This window comes from Balaenoptera ricei, chromosome 10 (genome assembly GCF_028023285.1).
Source record: "Balaenoptera ricei isolate mBalRic1 chromosome 10, mBalRic1.hap2, whole genome shotgun sequence".
NCBI classification, from domain to species: Eukaryota; Metazoa; Chordata; class Mammalia; order Artiodactyla; family Balaenopteridae; genus Balaenoptera; species Balaenoptera ricei.
Genome location: NC_082648.1, coordinates 7,647,756 through 7,671,991, shown reverse-complemented (window position 1 = coordinate 7,671,991; position 24,236 = coordinate 7,647,756). Strand labels below are relative to the sequence as shown.

General features: G+C 42.8%; 1 protein-coding gene across 1 annotated transcript in view; it reads right to left on the bottom strand.

Moving 5' to 3' along the window:
- Nucleotides 1-24,236, bottom strand: part of A2ML1 (alpha-2-macroglobulin like 1) — a 43,023-nt gene that overhangs the window by 12,236 nt on the left and 6,551 nt on the right. The window contains exons 5-26 of the mRNA XM_059935273.1: nt 21,428-21,448; nt 20,549-20,708; nt 19,533-19,617; nt 18,912-19,038; nt 18,297-18,411; nt 17,853-17,962; nt 16,680-16,847; nt 14,933-15,160; nt 12,703-12,763; nt 12,310-12,455; nt 11,700-11,849; nt 10,914-11,108; nt 9,537-9,627; nt 8,779-8,899; nt 7,932-8,160; nt 7,638-7,764; nt 6,024-6,145; nt 5,408-5,459; nt 4,962-5,045; nt 3,380-3,556; nt 3,141-3,222; nt 2,624-2,780 (exon numbers count right to left, since the gene is read on the bottom strand). Of these exons, the coding sequence (XP_059791256.1) occupies nt 2,624-2,780; nt 3,141-3,222; nt 3,380-3,556; nt 4,962-5,045; nt 5,408-5,459; nt 6,024-6,145; nt 7,638-7,764; nt 7,932-8,160; nt 8,779-8,899; nt 9,537-9,627; nt 10,914-11,108; nt 11,700-11,849; nt 12,310-12,455; nt 12,703-12,763; nt 14,933-15,160; nt 16,680-16,847; nt 17,853-17,962; nt 18,297-18,411; nt 18,912-19,038; nt 19,533-19,617; nt 20,549-20,708; nt 21,428-21,448 (2,808 nt within the window). The remainder of the gene's footprint in view (nt 1-2,623; nt 2,781-3,140; nt 3,223-3,379; nt 3,557-4,961; nt 5,046-5,407; nt 5,460-6,023; nt 6,146-7,637; nt 7,765-7,931; nt 8,161-8,778; nt 8,900-9,536; nt 9,628-10,913; nt 11,109-11,699; nt 11,850-12,309; nt 12,456-12,702; nt 12,764-14,932; nt 15,161-16,679; nt 16,848-17,852; nt 17,963-18,296; nt 18,412-18,911; nt 19,039-19,532; nt 19,618-20,548; nt 20,709-21,427; nt 21,449-24,236) is intronic.

Here is a 24,236-nt window from a genome sequence, read left to right as displayed (position 1 = left end):
GGAGACAGGAAGTCAGGGCAGCAGCCAGCACATGAAGAATTGCATGCACGTTGCAGAAATGTGTCCCCTCTGAACGGATGAATTATTATTATTACTTTTTAAAAAGCACTCCTGGGACCTCCCTGGTGGTCCAGTGGTTAAGACTCCGAGCTCCCAACGCAGGGGGCCCAGGTTCCATCCCTGGTCAGGGAACTGGATCCCTCGTGCCTCAACTAAAGATGCCACAAGCGGCAACAAAGATCCTGAGTGCCGTAACTAAGACCCGGCACAGGCAAATAAATAAATAAATATTTAAAAAAAAAAAAAAAAAGAAGCGCTCCTTTCCACAGGCTGACCACAGCCCCAAGCCTCCAGGACACACAGTGGAGGGGAGAACTGGCTGGACTTCAATAACTGCACAGCCTTATACGGTAACCTGCAAGAAGTAACATGAGGTCTTCAGCTCTGAGTGGGTATTTAGGAAACCCAAGATAAGGTGTTAGGAAGGATAACAGGTTTTAAAAAAAGTGGGGGGAGGGAGTTGGGATAAGGAGAAAATCTCTTATTCTCAGATTTTTTACTGAATCTGAGCCTCCCCCAAATGGACGTTTCCCTCAAGTGGCATAAAGCCCAGCTTCTTCTCCAGAGGAGAATAGGTAACACCTTCCCTGATTAATGCCTTTCACAGAAGGATATTAGCAATTTTTAAAAAAATATATGTAATCTAAATTACTATCTTTGTTCTATAGATAAGAGTACAAACACTTAAAATGGTTAAATAGTTTGTTCAAGAGTACACAACTGTGGGCTTCCCTGGTGGCACAGTGGTTAAGAACCCGCCTGCCAATGCAGGGGACAAGGGTTTGAGCCCTGGTCCGGGAAGATCCCACATGTCGCGGAGCAACTAAGCCCGTGCGCCACAACTACTGAGCCTGCACTCTAGAGCCCGCGAGCCACAACTACTGAGCCCACGAGCCACAACTACTGAAGCCACGCACCTAGAGCCCGTGCTCCGCAACAAGAGAAGCCACCGCAATGAGAAGCCCGAGCACCACAACGAAGAGCAGCCCCCGCTCGCCGCAACTAGAGAAAGCCCGCGCGCAGCAACGAAGACCCAACGCAGTCAACAAAATAAAATAATAAAATAAATAAATGTATAAAAAAAAAAATACACAACTAATAAGCTGGGTTTAACTCTGGAGCTCCCGGTAAGGACCGAACCACCAAGCTTGACAACATAAATGATGGGTTTCTTGAGAGACTGGCTGGCTCTGGTAAGACAGGAGGAAGAAAAACCTCTAGGGTCTTGTTCTAGTCACATCCTGGCTTGTACTACTCCCCCGTATGGGGGACACTGGGAAGATCCTGCATAAGGAACACTAATGAATCATATAGAGATTTGGTTTTCAATGCTCAAGATTTTTTTTTAATTGAATTTTTTTTCTTTTCCGGCTGCAACGCACGGCATGCGGGATCTTAGTTCCCAGACCAGGGATTGAACCCATGCCCCCTGCAGTGGAAGCGCAGAGTCCTAACCACCGGACCTCCAGGGAAGTCCCAGTGCTCAAGATTTTTAATCCAGGTCCTGGAATAGCAATAATGATTCCTCTAGGAAAGTTGGTACAGTCTTTCTCTCACTCGGTCTGTTCTGAATTGAACAAGCTGCCTGCACCCCGACACCTTGCCCTGTGTTGGGAAAGGTCAGGCAGTGCAGTGAATGGGCGGGAACAGTGCCTCTGGAGTCCAAGCGCTGTGGTTCAAATTACAGTCCTGCCGCCCACTAGCATTCACCTCAGGCAATTTACTTAACCCCTGCACCTAGTTTCTTCATCTGTAAAATGGAATTAATAATGATATGCCAGTGCTTAGCATGTTGATTTGTTGTAAACATTAAATATGAATATCAGATAGAGTACTTAGTGCCTGCCAGAGAGTAAACCCCTTACAAAAGACACTGAGCTGTCTAGGAGTCCCCACCAGAGGCAATGGCTTTGCTTCAGACTTAGGGAAATAGGAAAAGGCTCAGAGATCTTCTAGTCCAGTGGTTCTCAAACTTTAGCAAGTATCAGGGTCACCCAGAGGGCTTGTTAAAACACAGTTGCTGCCCTTACTCCCAGAGTTCCTCAGAGTAGGTCTGGGGTGAGAGCTGGAATTTGTATTTCTTTTTTTTTTTTAAGGTTTTTTTGATTTAAAAAAAAAAAGATTTTTAAAGTCTTTATTGAATTTGTTACAATATTGCTTCTGTTTTATATTTTGTTTTTTTAGCCGCAAGGCATGTGGGATCTTAGGTCCCCGACCAGGGATAGAACCCATACCCGGCTGCACTGGAAGGCGAAGTCTTAAACACTTGGACCACCAGGGAAGTCCCTGGAACTTGCATTTCAAACAAGTTCTCAGGTGGTGCCGATGCTGCTGATCTGGGGACCATACTTTGAGAACCATATTCTAGTACATATTCTCATTTTACAGATGTGGAAGCTGAATGCTCAGACTGGTTACGAATATTGACCAAGGTCACCCAGAGCCAGGCCTGAGACCTGAAGAACTGACTCTCAGGCCGGTGCTCTCTTGCTTCTGCTCACTCAGAGGTACAAGTCCCTCCCAGACACAGTAGTGGGCTGTGGGCCCCTGGGCAGGTCCGCACCTTCATAGCTGTGTGGAAGAGCTCCCCCACGTTGGCATAGCAGCCATCGGAGAGCTGGTTTCCTGCCATCCACGTGAGAGCGTCCTGGATGTTCTTGTCATCAATGAAGATGAGTTTCTGAGCCTGGCCAAAGCATTTGGTGACAAAGGCTGTCAGCCTGTATGGGTAAAGAGGGAAATGTGGCATGACGGTGGATTTCCAGGGGAGGGTGCAATAGTTCTACAGTTTATTCTGTTGAATGGTTCCAGAAGGGAAGTTGAGGAAACATAATGCCATAGGAAGCTTGGAAAAGGGAGGCATTAATTGGCATTCATGGGGACAAGAGCTGGGAGGTACAAGGTCAGAGAGAAGGGTAAGGTGCTTGACCATACATGAAGCTGAAATAAACAGTATTAAAGTGGTAGAGGATAGAAAGCAAGAAGGAATGGGGTTAAGGGGAGAGGTAGAGGAATAATTCCAGAGGGTTCAGGAATTATGCTCTGGGGTACAGAACTCATGGGGGACTGGACAACATTACCATGTGTTTCCATTTTCATCGTTCTCCCCAAAGGCACTGTAGGAGCCGGTGCTGTGTTTGTACATCAGCTCCCTCTGGTACCCTGGGAAGCCAGATGTGGTTTTAGATGACAGTGATAACTTCAAAAAACACCCCCATGGCCTTCAAGGATGAGGGACACTTCAGGGGCTGAACTTCCCTGAGTCTTATCACCGATCATAGGCGCTAGACAAGGTGTCCAAGAGTGAACACCAACTCACCCAGCTTCAGGAAACCCACTGCTCGAGACCTGATTTCCTCAGTCAGCATCCCTGTCGTCTCCAGGTACTGCAAGACGTAAATGATGGGAGCGAACAAGACCATGTTCTGCTCCCCACAGCCATATGGCATCTGCACCAGACTGTCTAGGTTCTTCAGGGCTGTGCCCATGATGTCCCCTGGGATCCAAAAGGAGAGGGAAGGAAGGTGGTGGCAGAAGAAGGAACCCTTAAGAGTTATTCTCATACATTTAACAAACACGTATTCACTATCATTTAGGGAGTCTCTACTCTGTGACCTGGGGGGCAAGAGCCTCCACCTCGAAGAGCCCATAGTCAGGGGGGGCAAACAGTTACAATACATTGCAATGCTAATTTATTATAAGCAAGTATAACATATATAATATCAGGTATGTACAAGGTGCTGGAGTACACAGAGAGGTATGTAGGCCACCTGAGGGCGTTCATGGCTTTCAAGAAGCTGATGAGGTTTGTAATAAAACCTGCAATGCTTAGTCTCAATCTCTAAGTGCCTCCACTGCATATAAATACATCACCCTCCAAATCACCAAGTCTCTCCCAAGCACACACACACTCCTGATACGCTTTTCCTCGTTATGTCTCTTGACCCCTCCATATACTTCACAAGCCAGTAAGCCTGACATAAGTGACTCATGAACATCTGCATTTTAGTCATTGAGTTCAACTCAAATGTGCAAATATGTACTGAAAGTCAACTGCAGGAACTGTACTAAGAACAAAAATGAAAAAGACGTGGCCCTTGTCCTCAAGGATCCCTCAATGCAGTGTGGAAGACAGACAGAGACAGTGAGCTATAATACAGTGAGGTGAGTGCTATTCCAGAGGTATGAATCAAATACAGCCAAAACGGAGACATTTTCACCTGGAAGGGATCTGGGTAGGGGGTTAGAGTACAGAAAGAAACTAACATGTATAGGCCTTCTACTATGGGCTAGATATTGTGCTGGGAAATTTATTATATTTAATCTTTACACCAGTCCTGAAAGGTAGGTTATTATCACTGTCTTACAGAAGGGAAAAGAAGGATCGAAATTGTTCATTAACTTATCCAAGGTCACATGGCTATTAAATGGCAGAACTGGGATCCTAAGCCAGTTCGATACAACTTTCAAGCTCATGTTTTTCTATTTGCTCCCTCTCCTTGCCTAAAGAAGTGGCATGTCCTATGTAAATATGGTTGAATCTTCCCAAAACTGTATTCAAATATATGAAGTCCTCATTTTTAAATGGTTCCTGCAAACATTTCGGCTCCCCTCCACCCAATTTATAGACCTAAACCTAAATACATATCAAGCTTCAACGACCTTTAACTTCCTCCTGCCCAGACTCTTTTCTGTTTTTAACCAGAGTATACGTCTGTCTAACTCCATCTGCACTGCACAGGCTGTATTTGCCCACTTTGTAAAATAAGCTCTTCTTCCTTCATCACTTCTAATCTACCATACCTTCCTCCAGATAGGGCCATAGGCCTCAACCCATGCCACACCTTGGCAGCCTCTGGCCCCATTTTTCCTTTTGGAGCCAAGAATCTCTGGTTGCTTACCCAGAACAGAAACATAAGCCTTGGCTGAATCACGAACAACATCCACAGGGACCTCCAGGGAGATGGATTCTGAAGCCATTTTTCCTATGAGGGGCAGAGAAAAGGTAAAACAATAAAAGGTGGAAATAGTGGGGGTTCTCACGCCCAAACCACAGAAAAACTTGCCATAATCCAGGGTTTTCTGTACCCAGTGCTTTCCGTGGGTTGGAGGTAGATTTTTTTACCCTATTCACAGTGGTCTTTGCTGAAAATAAATTCCAGCGAGAGCCATAATTGTGCTGTACATTTTCTCTTCTTCATCATGCCTTTCAGCTACTTGGCCCCATTGGGAATGGCACCCCTAGACTCTCCTATTTCTTCTTGTCCTGTATATTCCTCCTTTTGCCTAAGAAGACCTCCTGTTGCTAAGGGAATTCTCACACCAACCCCTCTCTGTGTTCACCCACCTTTGGAGCACAACAGTGAGCTGTGTGTCTTCTCCACAAGGACTCCTTCCGGCTGACATGGAGAGAGACAAGGATGGGTGAAAAAACATAGATGAGTATCAGGGCAGGTGGCACTGAAGGAATAGGAAGGGGAAGGGAAATGGGGAGAAGAGGCCCTGCCTGTGCTCCAGGGCTTCACTCAGAACTGGAGAGAACAGAGCTTCTCTTTGACATTCAGAAGGACTCCATTTCAACCCAGGGAGGGGCCTCTCAGTAAAATTCTTTCTGGGCTAGAGCTAAGGATAAGTTTAGGAAACTTCTAAGAGACAGGATTGACAGTGGGGTTCATGATGACAGGAAGCAGCGAATGATGACATTAGGGATTTTCTTAGGAGAAACTAACATTCATTGAGTGTCTACAAAGTAACAGGTACTGTATTAGGTACTTCCATAGACCATCAGTATGGGTTAAGCAAGTAGTTAAGGGCAGAAGGGGGTCAGGGAAGGATAAAGGTGAGCTGCCTGATTGGCGTTGGAGTAAGACTGCTGCAAGAGACTGACACGGTTAGACACACACTGACCATCCCTGGCTCGGTTGCTGCCTCTACCTCTGAAGCTAGGCCTGCAGGAAACTCACCTTGACCAGAACTGGTTTGATGAGTGTGTCACTCTGGCCCTTTTCTGGAACAAACCCCTTCTGGTCCCCACAGAGTTCATTGCTGTCCAGAATCTTAGTGCTCACAGTGAAGTTTACATGACCTGAGAAGAAAGAGGGCAAAAGGAAGACATCAGCCCTATTGGCAGAGGTACCAATGAGGTCTCTTCCCCTCTAGATTAGTGCTTCTTAAACTTAATGGCATACAAATCACCTGCGGCTCTTGTCTGTTACAATACAAACTCTATTTCAGTAGATCTGAGGTGGAGCCCACATTCTGCGGTAGGTGGCCTCTAAGGGACCCCAGTGATCCCTACCTCCTGATATTTACACTGTTGTGTAATCCCCTCTTCTTGCCTGTGGGCTGGATTTAGTGATTCGCTTCTAATGGAGAGGATAGGGCAGAAGCAATGAGATGTCACAGCTGAGCTTAGGTTATAAAAAACACTGCAGGGCTTCCCTGGTGGCGCAGTGGTTGAGAATCTGCCTGCCAATGCAGGGGACACGGGTTCGAGCCCTGGTCTGGGAAGATCCCACATGCCGTGGAGCAACTGGGCCCGTGAGCCACAATTACTGAGCCTGCGCGTCTGGAGCCTGTGCTCCACAACAAGAGAGGCCGCGATGGTGAGAGGCCCGCGCACCGCGATGAAGAGTGGTCCCCACTCGCTGCAACTAGAGAAAGCCCTCGCACAGAAACGAAGACTCAACACAGTCATTCATAAATAAATAAATAAATAAATAAATAAATAAATAAATAAATAAAAGAACGTGAATTTCTTAAAAAAAAAAAACAAAAAAAAACACTGCAGCTTCTGTCTCAGGTGCACTCTTCCTCTCAAGCCACGAACTCTGGAGGAAGCCAGCTGTCATGTCATGAGGCAGCCCAGTGGGGAGATTCATGTGATGGGAAACTGAAGGAGGCCACTAGCCAACACCTGAGGCCAAGAACTGCAGCCTTCAGTCTGACAGTCCATGAGGATCAAAGGCTTTGGAATGAGCTTGGATGTGGGTTCTCTCCTGGGCAAGTCTTTGGATGAGAACACAGCCCTGGCTGAACTTCATGAGAGACCTTGGGCAAGAGGCATCCAGCTACACTGCACAAATTACTGACCCACAGAAACTGTGTGATAGTAAATGTTTGTTCTTTTAAGCTGCTAAATTTTAGGGTAATTTGTTAAGCAGCAGTAGATAACTAATACACCAAAAGACTGTACTTTGAGTTGCAAGGACTTAATCCAAGAGCAAATGACATCTCATAGGATTATTGTGATGATTAAATGAGTTAATTCATGTAAAACAGTTAGGACAGTGCCTGGCCCATAGCCCATAGTAAGTATTTGACTAGTAACATTATCTCTTGTCCTGGCGTAAATATTAAAATCTCCCTCTTTCACTCTCAAAATAGTCCAGTGTGGATAATGTTTTGGTCATCTATCAAAGAATATTCGCTTATTTTTTTATAACATAGAATTAGGAGGGAGAAAAATAGAGGCAAATACAAAGAGGAAAGAGAAAACAAAGCAAATACAGTAGAGGAAAGGGTAGAGTTCTCAGTCTCTGTGCTTTCCTTGCCCATCTGCCACTTCCTTCTCTTACCCAGTTTGACAGCTGTGATATTCCAGTGATAGGATTTTGATTCATCAGCACAGAGACAGCTGGAGGCCTGAGAGTCTGTCCCTGGTTCCACCTGGTACTCCTCTGATTTAGCCAGCTTAGTCTGAACCTGAAGAGGATATTTGAGTGATAAAGGGTCGGAGTAAAGGAGACAATACACAGAGGTTTAGGAAAATATGGGGGCAGAGACACCGACATCTCATTTCTTTCTCGGGGAAAATTGGTATGCTTCCAGTTTAGGGACTGACACCTGCTTCTTGCATCCCCAGCTCTTACCCTGATGCACTCCTTCAGATAATTGAAGATGGTGGCAGTAAGACGAAAGGATTCTCCGCGAACTACCGAGTAAGGGAGAGTCAGATCAACAAAGAATGGCTTGAAGGCAGTCAGTCCAACAGTGGGTGAAAGACCAAAGCCTCTGGACTGGGAAGTGCAAAAAGTCATGGCCTTCCATGTGGTGATGGTATCAGGAACTGTGACGTGGACAGACTCCTTCCCTGAGTTACTGTGAGAATACAAGAACCCAGGTGAAGCAGACAGCAGGAGAAAGGCATTTGGGAATTAAGCTACAAATTTGTCTGCAGAAGTGAATATTTCGTTGCTGTTGTGCGTGGGGGAAAAAGCAAAAAGGCAATCGAAATGGTGGCCCACATGAATCTCAGAGTGTGAATCTTCAAGTGAGGATGTACAAGTATGGGAGAAGGGGGGGAGTCTGAGGATGTGAGGAGAGGGAGTATGTGTGGGTGGGCATCTGTGTGCAAACATATCTGTAAGAGAGCCCAGTGCCCTCTGAATCGGTGAGAATATGCCTTCTTAGGGTTTGTCAAAACGAGCGGGTAAGCAGTGGGCAAGAACCAAACTCATGTCAAGATGTGTCTTTCCGTTTGCATGGCCCTGCAGTGAGAATGCACTGTCTGCACTGAGCAAATGTGAAGACGTGTGAATTTGTTTTGAGTGATTGTATATAACTGTTTAAGAATCCAGGGAAAGAAACACGTGCTCATATCCCCATTAAACCTTCTTGGCTTGAGACTTAGGTTCATTAGAAATTATCTGAGTCTGAGTTCTCTGCTGAATCTACACTGTATATATAATTTTGTTATACCTTTTAGGCATCACTTACCCAACAGGAAACAGATCCCAGAGCCAAGTCTCCGGGAAGTACTGGCGAACCTGAGAATCCTCTGGCTGACTTAAAGTTTCCACCCGATGCGCTGAAACATTTTCATGGACTTCTAAGGAGACTAAGAACAAGGGAAAAAGCAGAAGACTTATGTCATGTGATAAACTGAGGTGGAGAGAAAACCAGCAAGAAATTCAGAGGGAAGCAGAGAACATCCAGTCTGAGATGAGGACAACTAGTGAGCCTGCGCTCTAGAGCCCGAGAGCCACAACTACGGAGCCCTCGTGCCACAACTAATGGAGCCCGCACGCCTAGAGCCCGTGCTCCGCAACAAGAGAAGCCACCTCAAAGAAAAGTAGCCCCCGCTCGCCGCAAATAGAGAAAGCCCATGAGCAGCAATGAAGACCCAACGCAGCCAAAAATAAAAAGATAAATAAATTAATTAGTTTTTTTGAAAAAAAGAGAGAGATGAGGAGGAAGGACCACTGAGGAACTGACTGGTCATGAGACTATCAGGGGAAATGACAGACACGGACGTCTGGCCAGGGAATGAGTAGATAAGGGCTTCAGGCTTCAAAAGCCCTCCCCAGAGACAGAGAGAGAGTGAGATCCTAGGGAAACTGCCTTCATCTATAACCCACAATCCATTATCATTCTGGCTACTGGCTCAGTGCAAGAATAGGAGGCAAAGAGGGACCTTTCAGAGTTCCATGATGCTAAATATCTCAGTGAATCTGCAAGCCACAGAGGCAGCTTACCTCCCGTTGCAGTGCTGTGTTCTGAAATTTCGTAGCTGCAATCTATTGGCTTCTTGACTTTGGCGTTGGACAGTATTTTCAGGCCCACCTCCTGATAGGCACCAAAGGGACCAGAGAATGAAGAGTTAAGGGGGTCCTCTCCCTTACTACAAGGGCTACAGCCTAGAAATTTCACCCTCAAAGGGTTAAACCAACACATTCATTGCCTATTAATTGCGAGACCAATACCCAGCCACCAAAACTGGTTCACTTCTATTCCAGCTAGTGTGAAAGCTTTTCAATTAAACTTATCTCATTGTGTTTATATATAGATAGATAGATAGATGTATTATGCATATGTATATACACACATATACATACGTTTTTGCAAAATGATCACCACAATAAGTCTAGTTAACATCCATTACCATATATAATTACAAAAAATTTTCTTCTTGTGATGAGGACTTTTAAGATCTATTCTCTAGCAACTTTCAAATATGCTATACAGTAACACTAACTATAGTCACTATGCTGTACATTACATTCCCAAGACTTACGTATTTTATAACTGGAAGTTTGTACCTTGTGACTACCTTCACCCATTTTACCCCCTCCACCTCCCACCTCTAGCAACTACCCATCTATTCTCTGTATCTATGAGCTTGTTTCGTTGCTGTTGTTTTTGTTGTTGTTAGGTTCCACACATAAGTGAGATCAAATGATATTTGTCTTTCTCTGTCTGACTTATTTCACTTAGCATAATGCCCTCAAGGTCCATCCAGGTTGTTGCAAATGGCAAGATTTTATTCTTTTTTTTGGCTGATTAGTAGTATTCCACTTATTTCATCGTTCAATATGTTTAATACTTCTTCCAAATATTAGTCACTGTATCCTTATTATTTGATTTGGACTGAACTTTTTAAGGGCAGAGACCATATCAGCTCAATCAATTCAACAAAAATATATTGAGCATTATGAAGGATCAGGCATTATAGAGAATACAAAGATGAACAAGACCCACTTCCTGACCTCAGAGACCTCCTGGTCAGATGTGGGCCAAAGCATCCCAAACTTCTGTGGATAAAATAGGTGCAGTATCTTTCATAATAGAGACTTCTGGTCTACCTTTCTTCATTTTTTTTTCCTTCTTGGCTGATCCCATGGAAGTCAATGTTTGGAGACCCCAGAGAGAGGACTAGTGTATAGCCTCAGACAGTAGGTGACTTCTACAAGCATGAGGACCAAGTGAGGCTGCCTTACCCATCAGGAGTTTCTTTCACGATTTTGCCCCTGCCAGTGCCCATATGACTCTGCCTGCTTTATTAGATGTGAGCTTTCCTTTCCCCCTCCCACCACAATTGTTTCTATGAGAACAAAATGGGTAAGAACATCTACCTTGAAAAAACGGAAAACATCTATGCTTTCAGGGAACCAAGGCCTCCACATGGTAGAACGCCTGCGCCAACGCTCCTCGGGCACTGCATCAGTGAGGGGCGGGGGAAAGTCCCATGGGGCAGGCCCTGGACACTCATCATATTCATCCACCTGATAGGGGTAGTAACCGTACCAGAATGGGAACATTCTATAGACCTGAGAAAAGACAGAAAAGGAAATAAATTTTTTTTTTCTTAAGAAAATAAAATATTGACATAGTGAAATCAGCTGAGAAACTTCTCTCAGATTCTGATTCTGGTGGCACAGTTTACTGCTCTTGTATTATTTCTCTTCATTATTCCAGAATTTCTTCCATCATAACCCCTTCCTCTAGTTCATCTTTTTTCATAATCTGTCACCCTTATCTCCTATTTCATCTTTCCCGGTACTGACCGCTGTGACCGTATTAACCGTGTCCTTCTCATATCATCATTTCTTTCTCTCTTTTTTTTTTTTTTTCCTTTGACCATGCCGCATGGCTTGCGGGATCTTAGTTCCCTGACCAGGGATTGAACCCGGGCCCATGGCAGTGAAAACACAGAGTCCTAACCACTGGACTGCCAGGGAAGTCCCCATATCATCATTTCTACCTTCATTTCCATACCAGCTTTGCTACCACCTTGTGGAGATGCAATATTTCCCTGAGACTCTCTTTCCCACTGCCTGGAATCCATCTCTTAATTCTGATGCGGTCAGTCTGTCTTCTCTGTTGACTCCCTCTTGCCACCATGTCAGCAGACCACTCACGGAGCTGTTGCTCAGCTCGCTCTCTGGTCTAAGCAGCAAGACGCTCTCATCCACGGCCCGGATCGCACACAGGGACTGGGGAGCTGCCTGCAGCTGCAGGTCCACATCTGCTCCTGGAAGCTGCTGGGAAGGTGAGAAGCCAAGGGAAACCTGGGGAAGAGAAATGGATAATGTGGGGATCAGGTCAGACTGGAGAGGAGGAGAAACAGTCATCACCCATATGCCCTAAGTACGGTCCCCAGCCCACTCCTTCATTTTTATACTGATTTTTCTTTGTAAAGTATTGCCCTTTAGAAACAGGGTCTTGTAATACAATTGGAAAAACTAAGCAGCACGGTACAATAATGTAGAAAGTTTCAAAGACAGAAAGTAGAAAGAAAGAGAATTTGTGGAATAGCTATACAGAACATGTGACTTCCCAGAATGACCTTTTAAAAGAAGCGGGAGAGCTAGAGAGTTCAACAAACCATGCAAAAGATAGAGAACATGATATCCAGCTTCAATATTAACTCCTTCTTTCCCCGCCCCTGCCTTATCTCCAACCCCAGCATACACAGGCTCTCTCTCTATGTCCAGACATTTCCTTCACCCTCTTCAACTGCCATTTTACCTGATTGTCAAAGCACATCTCCACTGAGAACTGAATTTTGTCTGCTATAACACCTCCACCGGGAAAAATGGCATACATCACCAGGGAAGGATTAGGGGCTAGTCTGGAGTTGAAGGTCAATGAGAGAGAGAAGGAGCCTTCCAGTCCTGAAAGGGAAGAGGGGATATTCAGGAATGGGAGTACACACTCACCTACCAATGACATCCAACCCTGTGTTTGCATTTCTTCCTGAGCCAGCTGCAGGCCTCATGGTGCAGGTTGCTTCACACTATCCTATTCCTCTGTGGTTACTGTTATGGTCTGTTCTCATTGCTCTTACTCTTGCTTCTAGTATAAGAACTATTTCTTGGAAATGTAAAGTTTAAGTCTTCCAAGAGATGCATGAACACTCACCTTCCCTCTTAGACTTCAGGTGTTTCTGCCCCTCCATCTCCAAATTCCCTTTCCCTATTAACTAAGGAAGAGAAAAAGAAGTCATCAACAACATAGAAGTTAGAGGAGTTTAGCCTTGGCCCAATCCCTGCATCTCTCCGTAAGGAGAGGCTCCTTTCGTAGTTCTGGAGCCCAGGTCAGTACTTCGTGGAGCATCCTTCCGCTTGTCAAATGTTGGATGGTACCAAGAGCCCTGATGACTCTTCCTCCAGTTGGAGGTCTGCGAGAACCACGGGGTGGGTGGGAGGAGACAAAGGCCACCACTGCCTCGGAGCCAGAGAGACTAGACAGCTGACACCATTTCTTGAAGATCTCTAAGTTTTATTCTTTTATAATCCTTGTAACATAAAGTCTACTAAAATCCATCCTTGCAAACTTTTATTTAAAAAAAATTTTTTTTATTGAAGTGTAGTTGATTTACTATGTCGGGCCAATCTCTGCTGTGCAGCAAAGTGACTCAGTTATACACATACAGACATTCTTTTTTTATATTCTTTTCCATTATGGTTCATCGCAGGAGATTAGATATAGTTCCCTATGCTCTACAGTAGGACCTTGTTGTTTATCCATTCTAAATGTAATAGCGTGCATCTACCAGCCCCAAACTCCCAGTCCATCCCTCTCCCTCCCCCCTCTCCTTGGCAACCACAAGTCTGATCTCTATGTCTGTGAGTCTGTTTCTGTTTCTTACAACCTTTTAAAAATTATCACTCAATTGAAAATTCGGTGGAGGGTAAAGGGGTTGGGGATAAATTAGGAGTTTGGGACTAATATATACACACTACTATATATAAAATAAATAACCAACAAGTACATATTGCATAGCACAGAGAACTATAAATATTTTGTAATAACCTATAAGGGAAAAGAATCTGAAAAAGAATTTATATATATACAAATTTTATATATATATATATATATATATATAAATAAAACTGAATCACTTTGCTGTACACCTGAAACTAACACAACACTGTAAATCAACTATACATCAATAAAAAATTTTTTTTTAAAATTCAGTGGAAATGAGTATACCTTGAAATTGTCTTGAGTCCTTCTGACATTTGACTCTCTGGAGGAGAAATCTCTTTTTAACTCTCCCTTCCTCTTCACTCTCCCTTGAAACTGAATTCGCTGAGATGGTTTCTAAGCAGGCAGGCATCTCAGGCTCCAGTCAAGGGCCCTATGGCCAGTTTCTCAGACTATCCTCCACACTGATCAGTCCCAACTCCACTTTTCTCCTAGGCCTCGCCACACTTCTGTCCCGAAGACAGTACATGTATTATCATTCTGCCTTATTATTTCCCACCTACCTCTCCTCATTCTGTTATTTAGGATGATTGTTTTAACTTGATGAAGACACTGGAATGATTCAGGGGGAGAAATTCTCTCAGAGACTTTAAGGAGATGATAAGGGAATAAAGAGACCATCAAACCCAAAGTTCACCTGAGTCTAAGTTCCTCACGATCATCAAGATGACCAGTAAAACTGCTTACCTTTACATTTCTTTCAGGTTACAAGTTGTGACTTTATTTCCCCAGCAGAGCTGCTATCAATGTTAATTTTTAACCCTATGTCATCTATTTAAAAATACTGACCAATGAAACACAGAATGAAATTTATTCTGAGTCCCCATCCCCTCCTCATCCTCCCTGCTACCCATCCACCAGGCTCCCTTTCAGCCCTGGTCAGCAACATTGTCTCATTTATTCCTAGTTTTATTTCCCCACACAATTTCCCTGGACTCCTGTTCAAAATCTCTTTATTCCCCATTTCCCCCCACCTTTTATACCTATATTAACACAGTAGCCACTGGCCACAGGTGACTACTGGAGCCCGTGAAATGTAACTAGTCCAAACTCCTTTAAGTATAAAATACATACTTTGAGTTTCAAAGATTTGCAATGCAGCTGAAACACAGAATGTAAAATATCTATTAATAATTTTTTATGTTGACTTCATGTGGAAATGATCATATGTTGGATATACTAGGTTAGACAAACTATATTTTAAAAGTTAGTTTCCTCTGTTCTTTTAATTTTTTTATGGTGGCTTCTAAAAATTTAGAAATTACCTACGTGGCTTGCATTATATCTCTATCCAGACTGTCTGTTCACCCCGTCTAGCTCACTGTCTTTATTCCCTTTCCTTCCCAACACACTCTCACCCATCCCCATTTCCCAGTCTCACATAGTAGGAGAAGATGACTTCCTGGTCAGGTTCCACATCAGCTGGATCGATGTAATAATCCACCAGCACTTCCTGGGGCCGGCCACATTCCAAGATGCCATTTGGCCGCTGGAGGCCAAGGAAGCTGTGAGTTGTGTTGTAGAAGGGCTGCAGGTACAGGTAGGCATTTTCATAGTAATGAGACATTCTTTCTGGACTATATGCCATTTCTTCCAATTGGAACCTGGCCTGAGAAAGAGAGAGAGAGAAAAAAAGGCCTTAAAATTCATGTACCCCAACCGTATTGACCCCATGGACTTGTTATGATTCTCAAATCTGTACTGCCTAAGAGTGGCATGTAGATATTTCACTAGAGGTTCAACCAAGAATATTTGAGGAGTCCATAATAGTGGTTATATGCAGCAGCATGTTGATACAAAGGGGAGTAAAATAAGGGCTGAATTATAGTTACCAGGAAATAGGAAATTGTGGATGATATACCTTCACAGACTGATGCAGGGAAGAGATAACTATGACTAAGAAATTAAAGGATATATCTCAGAGGTAAGAAAACTAGGTATAGAGGATAATAATCAGTTCTAAGTGGAGTGATCGAATGATGCCTAGAGTACAGAAATAGGTAAATTAGCCACAGCAGAAATAATATGTATTTGCTTGAGTAGTGTAGCTGGATGATTGCATTAAAGGCTTCAATTCTTCATCCCTCCCCATAGCAACATCCTTTTTTATAGGTTTTTTTTCTTAATTTTATTTATTTTATTTGGTTGCACCAGGTCTTAGTTGGGGCAAGCAGGCTCCTTAGTTGAGGCACGCGTGCTCCTTAGTTGCGGCCGGCGGGCTCCTTAGTTGTGGCATTCGAACTCTTAGTTGAAGCGTGCATGTGGGATCTAGTTCCATGACCAGGGATCGAACCCAGCCTCCCTGCATTGGGAGCGCAGAGTCTGAACTGCCGCACCACCAGGGAAGTCCACTTTACCAAGTGTGCCCTTTTAGTCTAACTGTGGACCTACCATGTGACTTGTTTTTGGGAATGGGTGTTAGCACACACAAGATAAGTAGAGACTTAGAAAAGCCCTTGCACGTCTGCTTTTGCTCTTGCATGTCTGCTTTTGCTCTTGCATCTCTTCACTGCCATGGGAATATACCTGGGCTAGCTCGGTGGATCGTGAGATGTGTGGAGCGCCAGCCTACAGTCAGCTGACCCACAGACATAAGGAAGTCCACCAAGATCGGTAGAGCTGCCCTTCTGTCTACCCAGCTACAGGAGCAATAAACGCTTCCTGTTGTGTACACTAAAGTTCTGTAGTTGTCTGCTAAGCAGTAGTGTGTGGCAATTGATAACTGATACAAGTAACCTTCCCTATAAGTTATGCAAAACCTAGAATTCTCTTGTTATTTCAATGAGTAACAGAAAGAGGGAAAAGGGGAATAGGAGGAAGAAGATGACTCTGAACCACTTTTTCCTCCCTAATCTGATTTCAAATAAAGGATCAGACAGAGATGGAGTTAAGTTATAAAATGAATTAGTAGAAATAGCAATTTTTATCTGAAGGTCATTTATCTGATTGGTATTAAAAATGGGATCTAAGAAAAACTTTTTGTCAACTGAAGGGCAGGATTGGTGAATGGGGGAGATGGAATTCCCCAGGGGTGGTGGGTGGTGGTGTAGTGGGGGGAAAAGGAAAATTTTGACGTTTTCCTTCAGGGAGGTCTTCCTTGCTGGAAAGCTGGACCTCCCAGTGCTTACCTCCAGAGAAATGTCTTTCCTGTCCCAATTAACCGTGTCCAGCTTGAAGGGAGCAAGACCTTCGTTGTCAGTAGTTAGGGTCTGCTTGATGGTTCCATTTTTGTCACCAATCACCAGAAACACTGAATGATGCTTGAGGGGGGAGCCATCATGGCCCCTAACTCTTATCTGAGGGGTGAAGGTCATTAGGGCATTAGAGTCAGGTTTAGTGTAAGCTTGAAACTGTAAGAATACATTTCAGGAAAGAGTCCAGAGAAAGGTAAATGTGATTCAGGGGTTGGAAAGTAGGATCTATGAGGAACTGAGAAACACACAGAAGTAGCTTGGCCTGGAGCAGAAGTAGATTTGCCACATGGCTTATCAAGCGTCAGGGCCCTTCATTTGCATACACCCCTGCCAAGGCTCTGTACATTTTTTTTGCTTTCATTTTCCTACAGAGAGTCCCCTTCCACTCCTAAATTGTATAATCCTTAGGCTCTAAGAAAGTCCACATCTACTCTTGGTCTAGAGAAAAGATGACTAAGGAATAAATGGATCTAAATATGTACAACATTCTTGTGTTAAGGAGTTGTTTGGGAAGTGAAGAAAGCTAAGCTGGAGAGAGGGGTAGATTGCTAGGAATCAGCAAGAAAACACTACCAATTTTTAAATCGCTAAAAACAATGCTTAAGGAGCTATAAATGGCTCTCTGTCACAGGAAGCTTGATATTAACCTTGCCTAGATGCAGAAGCTCAGACTAGATGATCTCTCCAGATAACCTGCAGCTCTAAAATTCAAAGATTTAAACATGAGAATGTGAACCCCTGGCATTAGGAAGGGCACTGAAGTCACATTAATATTCAAGGCACATCTCATATGAGATTAAGGACACACAGTGCAAGGAGTTAAGCACATACTCGAGAGGCAGGTTGCCTGGCTTTGATCATAGTTAACACTTATGAGCTTATGACCTTGGGAAAATCACTTCACCTCTCTGTGCCTCAGCCTCCTTATTTGTAAAATAGGGCCAATAAGAGTGCCTAACTCAGGATTGTTGTAAAGATTAAACAAGTGAATACACATAAAGTACTTCGAACAATGCTAAGTTAGCTATTATTATATGTGTACAGGAAGGAGGTGACAGTGGATGGTTAAGCATTTTTTGGTCTGTGCAGAGACAAGTTTTAACATACCTTTCCACTGAAGGGGAAATTAGGGTAATAATAATCACTGGTGTCTTCAAATGTCATTGATTCCGTTTGTGCATAAATGAAGATATCCCGAGTGGTATTGGCTTCCACTCCTGCAGAGGGAAACCAGATGTATGATGATCTAAAAACCTGATATCCTCACCTTCATGTTTAACATAAAATCCCTGAAAGGATGGTGTCACTGGAAGTAGGGAGCTGAATATATTTCTGGCCAAAGATCCAAACCAACTCCTCCTCCCCAAACTTTTGGAGAAACAGGGAGTGGATGGCAGAGGGAATCTGGCACTTCCCTTTGACTGTGAACTAGGAACAGAGTCCCTTCCAAACAGCGATGAGGGTGGGTCTTGAGTCCTCTGAGTAGGTCTGTCTCTGGGACAGCTCTTTCCCTTTCTCTTTTCTTAATGAACCAAGGAGCATCTCACTTACCTGTCCCTTCCTCCACGATAGTAGCCACGATATTGATGTCCTGGTGGTAAGAATGCCCAGTGAGGCTGAAGGTAGACATGGCCACAGAAGCTGAGACGCATCCTGCTTTGTCAGTCTAGTGACACAGTCAGAGAGAGAGAGAGAGGGAGAGAGAGAGGATGAATAACCTAATCTTTACTTCCATTTCATGATGGAAGAAATTTCCATTTCTTCCTGTAGAAGAAAATAATTTCTCATCTCTATACTTTCATTTCTCCATTTTTAAGATAGAAACCCCATCCCATAACATGAAGTATACACCCACACATATATAATCATAAAGCAACTTGGAAGTTCCAAGATATGAGGAGAAAAGAACCCACTTCAGAACAGGAAAATTTTATCTCCCAATGGTTTAGGTTAATTTCTTGATTCCAAGGCAGATTCTAAAAGGCTTTATCTTTTGTGGGGATAAAAAAAGACTGCCTGGTTCTTTGGAACTGGGATAATAACCATGTGAAATGCTTTCTACTTTGGGTTTTTGTTTGTTTGTTTTTAACCACTTTTCTATATTGGTGCTTACTTACTCTTTAGGACATAGGAATTAAGGTTCCTTTCTACATCCCTTTTACTCACCTTTCCAGAGATATTCTTGCATCTGTCAGGTAGGTGTTCCCCTTCTGGCTCTCGATACCCGTAATTATATGCCTTTTGACACACTGATACCTTCACTGCCCCTAGCACAGGCTTTCCATAGGTGTACCTAACCCAGAAAAGCATGAGGAGTCAGAGTTGGGCAATTCTACTTACGATCCAACCCTCCTCCCCCAAACAACACTTTTCCTTCTCTCTCACATTCCCACCTCTGGAAGTACTCTGACAGTCCTAGCCTTCTCCAGCTCTCATTCACATCCCTGCTTTGCTCAAAACCTTAGAGTATTGCCATTTCACAATAAATATCATCCAAAGGACAACAACAGTGTCTTTCTTTTTCCTTACTCCTATTTCCCCATGGGATTCAATATTGTGCTCTGTACAAAGCAGACACTAAATCAGTCATGCTGGCTGAGAGAGCAGTGGAAAGTAAGGACAGAAACACAATTAGAACATGCGTTCTTGCAGAACTCGTGACTCTGGACTACATAAAGCATCCCAAGGTTTAGCTGCTACCTCCACAATCCCTCTTTCCATAACACTCCCTCACAACATCTCTCAATATAGCTTTAATCCTCACTGGATCCAGAGCTTTATTCTTACCGACAGCAAATTTTCACTAAGAAAGAGTCTTCTACCATTGATAACTGTTTGGGTTCCACCACTTCCAACTTAAACTTAGGCAGCACTGGAGAGAGATGGAAAACAAAGAGGAAGAAGGTTTGACCATATAGGTAGTGGTCAAAAAGGTAGTTTAAAGTAGAGGGGTATAAAGCAGTGATAATTAATTAGCTAGTTAAATTAACGGGGCATTATTAAGGTAAAATGCTCCTGAAGTTATTAGCCGGTTTAGCACTAAAATGAATAAATAATCCCTCTGGGTTTTTTTTGTTTCTAGGTAAGAAGTGGATTTATTTAGAGAGAAACACACTCCACAGAGTGTGGCCCATCTCAGAAGGCGAGAGGCCCAAGAATATGGGGCAGTTAGTTTTTATGGGCTGGGTAATTTCATAATGAGTGGGAGGATTATTCCAACTATTTTGGGGACGGGGCAGAGATTTCCAGGAATTGGGCCACTGTCCACTTTTTGATTTCTGATGGTCAGCCTCGGAACTGTCATGGCTCTGGTGGGTGTGCCACTTAGCTTATGCTAATGTATTACAATGAGTGTATAAGGAGGCTCAAGGTCCACTGGAAGTCAAATCTTCTGCCATCTTGGACCTAGTTCCATAGTAGATTTTACTTGACCTTTGCTGATTTTGACACAAGATTATGTCCGGGCTTCCCTGGTGGCGCAGTGGTTGGGAGTCTGCCTGCCAGTGCGGGGGACACGGGTTCGAGCCCTGGTCTGGGAGGATCCCACATGCCGCGGAGCAACAAGGCCCGTGAGCCACAACTACTGAGCCTGCACGTCTGGAGCCTGTGCTCCGCAACTAGAGAGGCCGCGATAGTGAGAGGCCCATGCACCGCGATGAAGAGTGGCCCCACTCGCCACAACTGGAGAAAGCCCTCGCACAGAAACGAAGACCCAACACAGCCAAAAATAAATAAAATAAAATAAATTAAAAAATAAAAAAAGATTATGTCCAACACTTTGACCTACTAAGTCTCCCACCTACCATATTCTTCCACACTGAAGGTGCCAAAGGTCTTGCCATCTTCCACAGCCACACTGTAGGTGCCCAGCGTCGCCTCTGGTGCCAGTTGGAAGGACAGATCTACAATGCCTTCCTTGGGCACCACGTTCAGCCACTGTGCAATCCTATTGTTGTTTGGATCCTGTGTCCATTAAAAAGAAATCCCATGACGTGCCTGCCTCTTTGATTCCCACCCTGCACTGCAGAAAGCATGTAAAGAAGCAAAAAGAACCTAAAGAATCCCACCCATTGCTCATGACCCCCATGGTCTGTGTCCAGGAAGAAAAGGGCCCTTGTGGATTCAAACGATCAGACTGAGTCCTTTAAAATGTTATCATGTTTCAGAAAGTGGGATTTAGGATGCCCTTTACAAAGAGTGATTATTCTTGGTCCTTAAGTGGGGCAATGCTGAGGGGACTGATTGTAAGATACCTGAATGATAGGTAATTTGACAGAAAAATGGAGGGGAAGCTGTGAGGAATTTCACCTTCTTAATACTTCTCACAGGTATTCTTGTCATGTTCAATGGTTGAGTGTCTGTGATAATAGCCAACCCAAAGACTAAGAGTACAGAACCAATCCTCGTTGGATTGACACAGTGCAGAGAACGTACAGGCATCAGAGTAGGAAGGTTCATCACTATAGAGGTTGGTGTCCTTATTTACAGAGGTTTAACACTGAGAGGGGCAGGGTGGGCAGAGGCAAGAGAACAGGCACAGCTTAGGTGGGATTGCAGGTACTTTGTGCTGGTGCAGAGTCTCAGGCTCTGGGCCAAGATCTCAGAGTCGTTGCTGACTTCAAGCTTTAGCACCAACCACCTTCTCCACAACTGACAGAAAAGAAAAAGAAACTTCTACTTACTTGCAGTTCCACAATGGTGTACTGAAAAGGAAAACCAGATAATATGGGTTAAAGAAGAACTTTCAATAAGGATAGGCTTGCTGAAAGCAAAAAGTTCACGAAGGTCTCTCTCTTTCTCTGTTGCCCACTCCTTCCTTTCTAAATGTCTCTTTTGTGCCCTGGTAAGAGTAACAGTGGGGCAAAGGCTTATTGGCTGGGGGAGGAGAAGGAAGAGCTTTCCTAAAGGGATTGCCAGTCTCCAAAAAATTTGAAGAAATGGAACTTCAGACCCTCAGCATCCATCAGTGCTCTGTGACTGAGCTCTTCCACAACATGCCCTAAGAGAAAATATTAGTATCTGGAGGCTCCACCATGTTTAAACTTCTTCTTGGTAGCTGACGTTCTCCTGGCCTCCTCCTCCACTTTCTGAATGCCAGTGGGCAGGAACCTTTCAAGCACTGCAAAATAATTTCTTTTAAAAAAAATGTTTAAAAGAGCTCCATCAAAGGATCATGTACAATTTCCTCAGGCAAATGGATATTAAAACCACTAAGTTTAATTGGAGAATGAGTCATTGTGCTAGTTGTCAAAGTGTCACCCCAAAATTACTTGCTAATTTCAAAAAAAGGACACACCTTATCATTGGAGAAATTAGGCTGTCATCACCTTAACTAAGTAATCAAACTCACCATCACTAATAACGGGACAACCTGACATTATGTGCCTCCAGAGATGTATTTGAGGTTCACAGCATTACCTATTTTTCTTTCACCAAATATTTTTACCGAAAGTTTAGCTTAAACCTAATTAAGACTTCAGAGCTACTTCCAGAAGATAAAGGAACAAGTTCTATTACACAGTAAGGAAATAATCAGGCAAATCAAGAATATCAAATATTCCATAAGACAACTAGGCTTCCTCAAAAGTCAATATCATATTCCAGAATGGGAACATTCTATAAGTCATCTAGCCTGATCTCTCTCTCACTCTCTCTCTCAAAAAAAAAGTCAATCTAATATGAAAATAAGGGGGATTTGTTTCGATTAAGAGAAATTTTTAAAATGTAACAATCAAATGTAATGCATGAATTTGATCAGATCATAGTTTGGAAAAAAAAAACTCAGTTATTTGGAAAAATTAGAACTGAACATTAAATGATATTAAATAATTATTGTTAATTTTCTAAGGTGTTATAATAATATGATGATTATTTAAGATATACTTTTAAAAGATGCAGGCACCTAAATAAATAAAGCAAATATTAACAGACATAAAGGGAGGAATTGACAGTAACACAATAATAGTAGGGGACTTTAACACCCCATGTACATCAATGGACAGGTCATCCAGAAAGACACTCAGTAGGGAAACACTGGCTTTAAATGACTTATTAGACCAAATGAACATATATATGTTCATATATATATGAACATATATATATATATTTATATATATAATATAATATAGAACATTCTATCCAAAAGCAGCCAAATACACATTCTTTTCAAGAGCACATTGAACATTATAGCATGATAGACACATGATAGGCCACAAAAAGAATCTCAATAAATTTAAGAAAACTGAAATCATATCAAGTATCTTTTTCAACCATGACACTATGAGACTAAAAATCAACTACAAGAAAAAAACAACAAAAAACATAAACCCATGGAGGCTAACCAACAGGTTATTAGACAACCAATGGATCACTGAAAAAAATCAAAAAATAAAATACTTGGAGACAAACAAAACCAAAAACACAATGATACAAAATCTATGGGATGCAGCAAAAGCAATTCTAAGAGGGAAGTTTATAGTAATACAAGCCTACCTCAGGAAATAAGAAAAATCTCAAAAAAACCCCACAACCTAACCTTACACCTAAAGGAACTAGAAAAGAAGAACAAACAGAACCCAAAGTTAGTGGAAGGAAATTATAAAGATCAGAGCAGAAATAAATGAAATAGAGGCAAAAAAAAAAAAAAAATAGAAAAGATCAATGAAACTAAGAGCTGATTCCTCAAAAAAGATAAACAAATTGATAAGCCTTTAGCCAGACTCATCAAGAAAAAAAAGAGAGGGCCCAAATTAATAAAACCAAAAATGAAAAAGGAGAAGTGACAATCAACACCACAGAAATACAAAGGTTTGTAAGAGATTACCATGAATAATCACCCATCAATAAAATGGACAACCTAGAAGAAATGGACAAATTTCTAGAACTGTACAATCTCCCAAGACTAAACTGGAAGAAATAGAAAATATGAACAGACCAATTATCATTAATAAAATTGAATCAGTAATTTAAAAAAAACTCCCAACACACAGAACTCCAGGACCAGATGGCTTCACAGATGACTTCTATCAAACATTTAGAGAAGAGTTCTCAAACTATTCCAAAAAATTGCAGAGGAAGGAATGCTTTACAACTTATTCTACGAGGTCAGCATCACCCTGATACCAAAACCAGACAAAGATATCACAAAAAAAGAAAATTAAAGGCCAATATCACTGATGAACATGGATGCAAAAATCTTCAGTAAAATGTTAGCAAGCCAAATCCAACAGTACATTAAAAGGATCATACAACATGATCAAGTGGAATTTATCCTAAGGATGCAAGGATGATTCAATACCCACAAATCAATCAATGTGAAACACCAAACAAATTGAAGAATAAAAATCACGTGACCATCTCAATAGACACATAAAAAGCTTTTGACAAGATTAAACATCCATTTATAATTAAAAAAAAACTCTCAACAAAGTGGGTATAGAGGGAACATACCTCAACATAATAAAGGCCATATATGACAAGCCCACAGCTAAC